Consider the following 10,823-nt stretch of genomic DNA (forward strand, 5'->3'; position numbering starts at 1 on the left):
CCCTGCCCCACTCCCCCCCCACTGTGGAGGCCTCAGTCTGTCTCCCTGTGCCCCCTCCCCCCGTAGAGTTCCCTGCAGGGAGTTGTTCTCCACCTTTCCCAGCCATGTGCATGTGTGTGGGCTCACACATGCATGTGATGCCCCCTGCTTCCCGCTCCTGGTGGCCCCATTCAGGCTGGAATGCTGCCTGCCTGCAAGAGGAAACCTGGATCCCTGCACGATACTGTGAATCCAGGACAAATGCTGTCCCGGAGTTATGCAGCCTGGGGCTAGGATTTAATGTTCCCATTCTGGGACTGTCCCACCCATTTAGGGATGCATGGTCACCCTAGGTTGGGGGTGCCAGGGCTGCTTTGGCAGATGGCCCTGGCACCAGGTAGGGGAGGGGATGTTTGCTCCTCCAGGCAGGAAAACGGGGGCACCAGGGGTTGGGGTCAGGGGGAGAGAACATACGTGCAGAGAGGCAAACGGCCCCTCCCCTACCCAGTGCCAGGGCCATCTGCCAAGATAGCCCCCAGGTGCGCCCCACCCCATGCCCCAGTTTTCCTGTCCAGAGGAGCAAACAGCACCTCCCCTACCCATCCACAAGCCCCTGTCCATTTTGCAACCCCTTCCCTGGGATGCTAGGCTTTTGCTGCTGGCTGGGGAATGCTTTCCCAAGCCAGCAAGCTGGACCCACAATTTAAACCAGGCCCTACATATAAATTATTGAAGGTCCACAAAAAAAGAAGGCACTCAGGAACAAAAATGGTTTAAAAGTTCTGCTCGTATATTTCTGGGTGGTTTAATACTGGGTGTCTTCAGTCTCAATCTAAGTGTTCTAGAAGAATTTGGAATCCCGAGAAGAAAAATAGAAAGATCTTAACTTAATGACATGAAAAAGATCAGGTCATCCATGTTTTGGAAAAAAACATGCAGTTCAGCCCTTGTGTTTGTGCACTGTTTGTTCTTATTATCCACGTAGTCTTGGGTCAAAGTCCCATTTGAAACAGGTCAGGTTGATGAATTGTATGAATAAATGTTTTATTTGCTAAGAAGGATGAAATTGGTCCTGCAGAATCTGATTGAATGTTTCAAAGGAATCTGGGGTTTTCAAATCTGATGATTAAACCAGGAAACCTCTTCTTCTGCTTTACACATTCTCATTTATATTTCAGATACAAACCACAGCACTAATAACCTAACCTGTGAAACTGTCTCCTCATTTAAAAAAATGTATAAAAAATGATTAAATTCATTCTGATACAGCAATTCCTCACACGTTCCTCTGAAGGGATTTTATCTCATTTCATTTCCTGTCATGGGTATAAGTGAAGTGTATGGTCTCATCCCTGTAATTAATCCTACATGTTTTTCTGTATATGCTTATTATCCTTACATGACATTTTAAGTCTTAATTCTTACATTAACTTAAGGTAAATTTGCACTGGATAAACCTAAAATAAATAATTCTTGTATACTAAAAATAAACTATTTGTTTTCCGCTATCATTTATTTAGGTTTTGTCCCAATTTGCTCACTCGGTTTGTCTCAGATTGGCCGTATGAACCTTGGGATGGATGCCAGCACCTTCAAGTATTATACTATGTGTGGCCTTCAAGAAGGCTTTGAACCTTTTGCTGTCAACATGAACCGTGATGTTGCTATGTGGTTTAGCAAGCGCTTACCAACTTTTGTCAACGTGCCAAAAAATCATCCTCATATAGAGGTAACATTATATGTTAAGAAGGCACCTGTTTCTAAACAGTTTACTTAGGCTGAGACATTAAACCCCTACTAATTCTTGTTGTCGTCAGGTAATATATTACATAAAGCTAGTAAGTCAATCTTGGAGAATTCCAGATCTTTTTGCCTGGCCCAGCTTCATTAATGATAGTCTGGTCACCCCCATATGGTGTGCATTATTGCTTCTTGTAGATGCACTACTGATTCATACCAGTACACTGGGTACTGACAACATGTCTGTTAAGGCTTTTAAAAATGCTTTTTGAATTTGAATATATATCTTCTGTCTTTTCTAATTTTTATCCCCTTTTATCTGCTTGCTTTTCTTGATAGCATCTTTAATCATCTTTAGGATGCATCAAGATAACAGTTACTGAGATACTACACTAAAATTAAAATGAGATTCTAAAGTAATTTTAGACAAGTGGGATTTTAAAAGCAAATATTATTTCCTGTTTTTATCTATGGGACATTGCATATGACCATAACATGTAAGGATGAAACAACTACCTCTTAATAAAAATTTAATTCTTGGTCATTTGAATTCAGTATGAATTGCAACTGTACAAATGTAGTGCTAAAAGGGACTGCGTGAGATGTTATATACTTTATGCCTCTGCTCTAAGGTAGGAGATATAGAGAAAGAGAGGAAGAGAGAAAAATATTGGAGGACATTTCCAGAACATGCTTCTTCAGGACCCCCTTGATATGTCTGCACATCATGATAGGAAGCTATTGATAACTGCTCTTGAAATATATTTTTTCAACCAGATGGGCACCCGTATTGTGTTGATTTAATCTAGATTACATTTCCTTACTTCAGTTATAAGGATATAATGTAGGATAGCATCAAAAAGCCTAACAAAATAAAGATAACTTTTCTACCTAACCCTCAGGCCACTTAGCAAATTAAAGATGGAGATTTTTACATTTATTTTTTCTTGATAAATCTAATTTATAGCTTCTTCCTTTATATACTTCTATGTGCTTATACATTGATTGAGAATAAATTATTTTATTTTTAGATAACAAGAATTGATGGAACCATTGAAAACCCACCTCGTTTAAAGGTTACCCACAAGACATTTGGCACGCAGAATAGCAATGCAGACATGATATATTGCCGTTTGAGCATGCCCATTGAGTTCCATTCATCTTTTAACTATAACACTGGTGCAGAAAGTGCCTCTGCTGATGCTTTCCAAAAAAGGTTAGATTTATGTTCAATCATCTTGTGGTACTTGTGGTATATTCCTCTAATCTAAATTTGAAAAGTATTTTGATAAAAAGAAAAATAATATAGTATAGCAGTATGCTGTCCAATACATTGTAATTTTATGTTACATGTTTCTGATATTCTCTGTTTCTTAAAAAAAATGCAGCATTTTAAAGTGGAAGTTTAAATAACTTTAAAACAAACTTTGCTACAGAATCCTAGACACTCAGCAAATTAATCTATATTAAAGACATAGGTAGAAGATTCTCATGCATTATACAATGAGTGTAATGTTTAGCTCTGAAACCATTGCATATTTATTCTCTTCATTCATGTGTATGTCAATGCAGCAGTACACAAGCTCTAGGAAAGAAAAGGCAGTTGGATAGTTTTTTTTCAAAGTATTTAGTTGCTCGGGAGTTAAGCAGCTAAATAACTTTACAAATATTGCCCCGAGTCTTTGATTTGTAGCTCTAAATCTCTATTATACTGCTTCCTCTTGTCAGCAGGGTCTCCTGGTCTCAGGGGCTAGGGACAGAAGTTACACATACAGCAGTTTAAGAGATCAGAAACTGGTTTAAACCTGTAACATAACAAAAGTTCAGTCCACATAAACCAGTTTCAAAATGGCTGCAACTAGTTTAAGATAAATGTGGTTGAATGTAGTATCAGACTTAACTGATTTAGGTCCAACTGGTTTATGAAACTTCTGTCCCAGACCACTTCCTGGTTCAAGTTAAATCAGAGCTCAGCATGCTTTGCAGCCCTTGACTGGGCTGTGCTGTCTGCTCCAGAGAGCAGGGCTGGCTCCACCCCTCTGCTCCCTAGCTGGAGCAGTGAGGGCTGGCTCATTGCCCACTCCCCCCCGCCCAGTAAAATCCTGCTGGGGTCTGGGGCCAGGGAAGGGGGTTAAGCTCCCCTTCCCCCAAGTACGGAGCTGCCCTGCCCTGCCCTGCCTTGCCCTGCCCGCTTGCTTACTGCTGGCTGCAACTCTGAACTACAAATCACAGAGTCACCTGGGAGCAGGAAGAGGAAGTGATGAACAACCCTGCAGAGTCCAGCTGCTGTACATCTGGATTGCAAATCTCAGAGAACTCAGGGGCAGCAAGAAAAGGAAGTGAACACACAGCCCATGCTGGCTACATGTCAGAAAGCCATGCTGTAGCACTCCCCAGATTCTGGCTTGAGCCACTGCAGTCATGTGGCTGCATTTCCTGAATCAAAAGTGAATGTCTGTTCATTTGCATATTGGTTCAATCTTTGCAGCTTAAACTAGCCTGCAAAGACTAATCAATTCAGCCTAAGGCTTTTTGACTGTCTATACTTAGCCAGAAAGGCTCAGAGGTGCAGTGGCAACACAGTTCTCAGGAGAAATCTAGATGGAAGGGAATGGCCCTCCTTTCCAAGACCAGAGTTCCCTAGTCTGGAAAAGACACAGAGGAAGCTTGACTCCTGATTGTAGAGGAATCCAGTATACAGGTGTTCATTCTAGCAAGAGAACTCTCACAGGGGAAATCATCCAGGTGTGAACCTGGAAGATCTTTGTCCTGCATGGAGTATGTTTCCTCTAAGGGAAACTGAATTTCTAGCAATTTGTTCCTGGAAAGGGGTGATTCTCCCAGTAGAAATGTAATGCCTACATATAACCTTACTTATCAGTCACTTTCCTTTCCCTGATTCTCTTCAGAAAGGCTTGTTGCATACTACAACTCTAGGACAGAAAAATAAGTCTCTGCCTAAGAAACAATGATTAATCCATATTAAGAAGCTTATTTCAAGTGCTCATTAATAATTTTTAAAAAGTGTCACAGTATTTTAACTTACCAGTTTTCTAAAATGCTGCTTTTCTTCCTCAGAAAACAGAGTCAAGAAATAACTGTTCCTTCAACAGTAAGTAAATATGTTAAATTCTGCTTTACATTATCTAATAAAACAATTTGGCATGTGGCTTAAGTGTGCATTAGAAAGCAGCCTGTTGAAAGATCCTTTTTCAAACAATTGCTGCTGGTTTTGTATATAGCCAGACTGCCTAAAGTTTTCAAACTTGCTTCAGTTTAGAAATCTAAAATAATATTTAGGCACCAAAAATGAAAGCAGACTGGTTTACTGAAGTTCTGAACACTTGCAGCTACCATTAAGCCAGAGGGTGTCACGGATGCTCAATACTTCTGAAACTTCTATCAGAGGTATCAGAGTTGTTCCCAAGTGCAATCAACAATTGCATATTGATCCAACTGATTGTCTTAATTATTAAAAACTTGTTGAAAGTCTGTACACTAGAAGAATTGCTGTGATAGCTATTCTGAAGTATTTTTGCAAAATCATTCCTTTTTTTAATTCAGTAACTCATGAATACTTTTTTCTCAGTTTTTTATTTTAATTTGTCTAAAGAATCTGGATGCTGAAATGGAGAATAATGAAATGTGCAAGAATATGAAGAAGCGTTATTCTGAGTGATTAAATGAGAAGATGACATTGAACTCTGTCAGGAACAAAAGCTTCCTTTTTTTTGTTGGCATTCTATTGCTCTTAGTTGTTATGTGTACTACCACAGCACCTAAGAATCCTAGACAAAGAACATTGTACAAAGTGCTATGAAGACAATAAAAAGACAGTCCATGAATACCAAATATTTTTAATGAGACAATCTCATAATTTTATACTTAAAGTAAGATGAAGAAATGCAATTGCATGAAAATATGGCAGTATTCCATAGCTATGGGCCCAGTCACTCTGTGACAAACCTAAGGATGAGCCAAGCCCTGTCCCCAGCTATCCTGCTGTGTGGCTTCAGAGCTTTGACCAGAGCTGCTCTGAGGTAACCCGTCTTTGACAGAATGTCAGTCTAACCAGCACTTTGTCCAGGCATTGTAGGAGCAAGACTGTGCTAAGTCTCAGAAACCTCCTGGTCAGAGGTTTTCAACCTGAGGTCTATCCTATCCTGCCTTCTGCTTTGTTTAAACCATATTACAAACATACATTCATACAAATAACCATTTTTTATACAAATACATAAATGATAACAATGTAACTTATTTTGGCTGTGGATAGAAACCAAACATGCCAGTAATAAAACTAATTTAAGGGACTATCTGTGTATGCATAAAAATGTTCCCCAACATTAATCACTGCATATATGTTTACCTTGTGACATCCCCCAAACTGTCTGAAGTGTTTTGAACCTTTATTACAATGTAAAATAATCTGAATTACTTTTTATTATCTAAATTATTTTTTACCTTTATGGAAGTTTATTATTGCTTTACTGTTGTCCTGCTATTACTTCCTTGTAAAAACATTATTTACTATAACAACGAACCATTTTTTCATATTTCAGAATTTTAGCAACTATGCAGAAACATGCATGTTGGAAATATAGTCAATACAGTACACAGGAGCTATGCTACATTATTGAAGTTCTTTATGCAGAAAACCATTAGTACAAAGTACCAAACTGGGTCAGACCAATGGTACATCTAGCCTAATATCCTTTCTCCAACAGTGGCAGAAATGAATGCTGTAGAGTAAAAGCAGTGAACTGGATATCTCTAGAGTGATCTATCTATCCCTTATTTAGTACCTTCCCTTGCACCCACCATTATTAATTTAAAGATGCCAGAGGGAACATCTCCAACCATTCTGTTCAATAGTCATTAACAGATCTATTAATTCATGAATTTATCCAGGCCTTTTTGAACCTGGCTCTACTGTCTACCTCCACCTCCTGTGGTAATGAATTCCACAAGTTAACATCATGTTTCATAAAAGTGCACATGCATATATGCTGTTTAATTGTTAGGGTTAGTATGTTGTTGTAACCATGATGGTTCAGGAAATGTACAAAGCAAGGATTTTTTGTGATATCTGTTGTTGGACCAACTGTATAGTTGGAAGAGGTGCTGGACAAGCTTTTGGGCATAAAGTATCTTTCTTCTCAGGTTGCTTATTTGTTAACAGTAATTCCTATTTTTGTCTTCATGAAATAACTCTGTTTTCTACTATTAACACACTGTTTCTGCTCTTTTCAGTACTATTACTCAGTGCGAATATTTGCTGGTCAAGACCCATCCTCTGTTTGGGTTGGCTGGGTAACCCCTGACTACCACTACTACAGCGAAAACTTTGACCTAAATAAAAATTGCACAGTGACGGTTACTTTAGGAGATGAGAGAGGCAGGGTTCATGAAAGGTAGGGAACATACTCATTGATTAGTAAAGAAAATCTTTAAATTAATTCATTTTGTTAAAGAAATCAAAGTTAACTTCATTTTTCCACAAAGATGAATTAAACTGAATTAATTACAGATCAGGTTTTAGCATGCATTTAAATTGGAAGTTTTAGATGGGACTTGTCATTAATTCATGTATTTATTAAGAAACAAATTTGATGTGGAATTGTTTTAGCAAAAATGCCTTTCTGAATTAACCTGTGGTTTGCAAGACGGATGTTACCGCTGAGCGATACTCAGAAAATTAAAAACTGTCCTCTTTAAAATCAGTAAGGAACATTAAAGAGGGCCTTTCCACTCTGACCTACATCCAGGAAATATTGACTCATTGCTATAACAAGACAAAAAAAAAGATATCTGGACAAATAGGACATTGCTTTAGAAAGCAACTTCTTAATTCTATACAGCTCAAAAAAGATCATAAAAATCAAGTTGTTTTGTGTTTTAAAAAGCTATTCCTTCATTATGATAACATAAAATACCAGGGCCAAATTAACCCTTCAGTGGGCCCTAGGCAACCAAATTAATGGGCCCCCAGGGTGGTCGAGACCCCCCCACCCCCACTCCAGCGCTGCTGCCCCCAGGGACCGGGGCTCAGAGCTGCTGCTAGGAAGCAGCCACAGTGGCAGCGAGGCCACTGGAAGGGAGGGAAAGAGAAGGAAGGGAGGCAGATGGGGCCATTCACACTGCTGCTGTGGAGGGAAAGACGGGCTGCCTGCAGCTCAGGGCCATAGGCATGTGCCTAGTTAGCTTATGCATTAATCTGGCCCTGTAAAATACCATTAACAACAAACATTCAAAGACTCTAGTTAGTACTGAAGAACTACCAGTATAGGGTACATCAGTGATTCTCAGCCAAGGTTATGTAGCACCCTGGGTGTCTTGAAATACTTTTAAGGGTTCCATAGAGTATGTGGACCTTGCAGAAGCAGCCAAACATGGCCTGTTTGCACCTTACACTGAAGTCATATGAAGCCGTTCATGGTGGGAAGAGGCTGGCTGACTTGATCAGGCCTCAGCCAGAAAGTACAGTGGCTTCCAGTGCTAATGAAGGGGTCTGGGGAGAATGAACTAGTGGAGAATGAGCTGCAGCTGCTTACAGGGAGTTCAGGGAGCTGCAGGGTGAGCAGGCATCAGGCACAGAGATCAAGGCAGTCTGTTGACATTAGTATGGGGGCATGAGGCTGGCCCTCCAGCACTGGGCAGCCAACACTAGGGCTTACTTCTCCAGAGGGAACCTAGTGCTCAGCCTACTGCACACACAAGCCAACACCTACTGTTAAGGAAATGAAGTTGTTTCTAAAAAGTGTGCTACTAACGTTGGTCCCTATTGTATAGTCAGACCATTGCACCCATTTAAATATGGGGCTGTGACCATGCAGTTTTTTATTTTCCGATTTCCTTACATGCCCATGAATTCTAAATTGTAGTATTGCTTTAACAGTAGAGTTTCTGCTTTATTTCCATGTTCTTAATTTAAAACAATGAAATGATTTTTAAAAAGGTATCTAATCTAAGGTAAAGGGACTTCAGAAAAAAATAATGCCAAGTCATAAATACATCAATAATCTTTCTATAACATTTTGAAATGGGGTGCTGCTAATTTCAGAAAAGTTAAGAAATGTCTTGAGTCTAAAAAGTTTGAAAACCACTGATGTACATCTTAGGTGTATATTTAAGCAATCAGAATCTAAGTAACTATTTGTCCCTACTGGTTTTTATATTTTTCTTCCAGTGTGAAGCGTAGTAACTGCTACATGGTTTGGGGTGGAGATGTAACTGCTCATTCACAGAGATCAGGCCGCAGTAATGTTGATTTAGAGATTGGATGCCTTGTTGACCTGGCTACCGGAATATTGTCATTCACTGCCAATGGAAAAGAGCTTGGCACTTGTTATCAGGTATTTTCAGCTTTTCAGAAAATTATCTAGTAAGTTGCCTGTTGTAACAGGGTTATAAAGATTTTTCTTTCCTTCCCAGCTACCCAACTGAAAATTAATCTTGTGATAGTAGAACAGAATTCATACCTTGCTATTTAGAAATGTGTGTCCATAGAGTGTGTAATGCCACATTTTTTCTGTCTAATAATTGTTTTAATCATAGTGTTCATGGTATTTACATCTGAAAAACAATGTTTTGACCTTTCTATACAACTATACTCTAATGTTATGACTGACAATAATTATTTAATTAACTTTATTTTAAAATCATTTAAAGTTTTAAGAATACTATTGAGAAAAAGCATATTTTTTAAACGCAGAGAGAGGTTCAAGCTTCAAAAATTAAATCCCATTTTTTGGATTGAGGTGTCTGATCAAATATCCTAATTGAGTCTGCTAATTTTTGGATCTGATATCAGCTTTTGTGTGACCCTCAGAAATCCTGGGGCCTTTTAAGTGCAACTCTAAAGTTACTCAAAAATGTACACCCATACAGAACTATATAAACAGCTTAGATAATTTAACAGAATGGATCATTTTTACTCTTTGTTTTTACTTCTAATGTAATACTTCCATATTTGAAGAACAACAAGGAAGTGTTTTAAGTTGAAAAAAAATGTTACTCAGTTAAAAACCATGAATATATTCCTATTTTTATTAAGATTTTGGAAATACTTTGGGACAGATTCTAGTCTACTGATTGCACATCTAAACAGATTAAGGTGCCTAAGTCCCATCTAAAGTAAAATCCATTAATGTAGCTACTTTTGTAAACACCATTATCTGATCCCTAAGGTTGAGTTACAAAAAAGCAATGACAAGGAGGATGCACATACCTGTTGTATAAACAACCCTTCTGGGAATAAAGTAGAATAGAATCACATTTATGGGCCTAAGACCATTTTTTCCTGATTTTGAGTATGTAATGTATTATTAATCTTTTTATTTTTGAGTTTTCACACTGATTCTACCCTGTTTAGATTCCAGGGTTTAATAAGTTGTAAAACATGTCAACAATAAAATAGCTAATACACAAGGTGAATAAATGGAGGTGGAAACTTGGGGGACATACAGACACTATATTTAGACTGGTCTAATTGAACATAAATCAGTCTAAACCCATAATAGTACAGAAGTTGGGTGCAAATACACTGGTCTGAAAATCATGCAAGTGACCTAAGATAGACCTGGTGTGAGGTCCTGTTAATCAATTCAGATTGATTTAGGTTAGACCAATGCATTGAACTTCTGTACTGTTTCTTGGTGGTCAACCAAGGATGCTGACAGAAGTGGAAGTGACATTGTCACACAATCAGCCCCATGAAAGTGCTCTACAGCCATGCACTGACAGAAGTGCACAGCTTCAGGGCACTTTAAAAGAGCCTGATTGCATGACAAATGAACCGGTTTAGATGAAGGTGCTTCAAAGCAGAGGACCTTCATTAACTTCTGTCAATGTGTGCCAGAAGTAGGGCTGGGCTTGATGCAGCTCAGTCCCGGCCCCAGTGCTGTCTTCAGGATGGGAGGGAAGGAGGGAGGGAGTTCCATCCCTCCAGGTTGTGATTTGCTTAGCCTATGCTGGAGGGTGAGGTAGTTGGATTGGAGCCCCTCCACCTCCCCTACCTTTCTCCCATCCTGAAGACAGCGCTGGAGCTGGGGGGGGGGGGAAAGGGGGTGGGAGATGGGGGAGAAAGGGGAAAGAACAACACCAAA

General features: G+C 39.2%; 1 protein-coding gene across 1 annotated transcript in view; it reads left to right on the forward strand.

Moving 5' to 3' along the window:
* Positions 1–10,823, forward strand: part of RYR3 (ryanodine receptor 3) — a 666,405-nt gene that overhangs the window by 325,871 nt on the left and 329,711 nt on the right. Inside the window, exons 28-32 of the mRNA XM_019518966.1 lie at positions 1,500–1,708; positions 2,751–2,935; positions 4,798–4,831; positions 6,970–7,130; positions 8,906–9,071. Coding sequence (XP_019374511.1) covers positions 1,500–1,708; positions 2,751–2,935; positions 4,798–4,831; positions 6,970–7,130; positions 8,906–9,071 — 755 coding nt within the window. The remainder of the gene's footprint in view (positions 1–1,499; positions 1,709–2,750; positions 2,936–4,797; positions 4,832–6,969; positions 7,131–8,905; positions 9,072–10,823) is intronic.

Source organism: Gavialis gangeticus, unplaced genomic scaffold, assembly GCF_001723915.1.
Source record: "Gavialis gangeticus isolate Ggan-Ray unplaced genomic scaffold, GavGan_comp1, whole genome shotgun sequence".
Lineage (NCBI taxonomy): Eukaryota > Metazoa > Chordata > Crocodylia > Gavialidae > Gavialis > Gavialis gangeticus.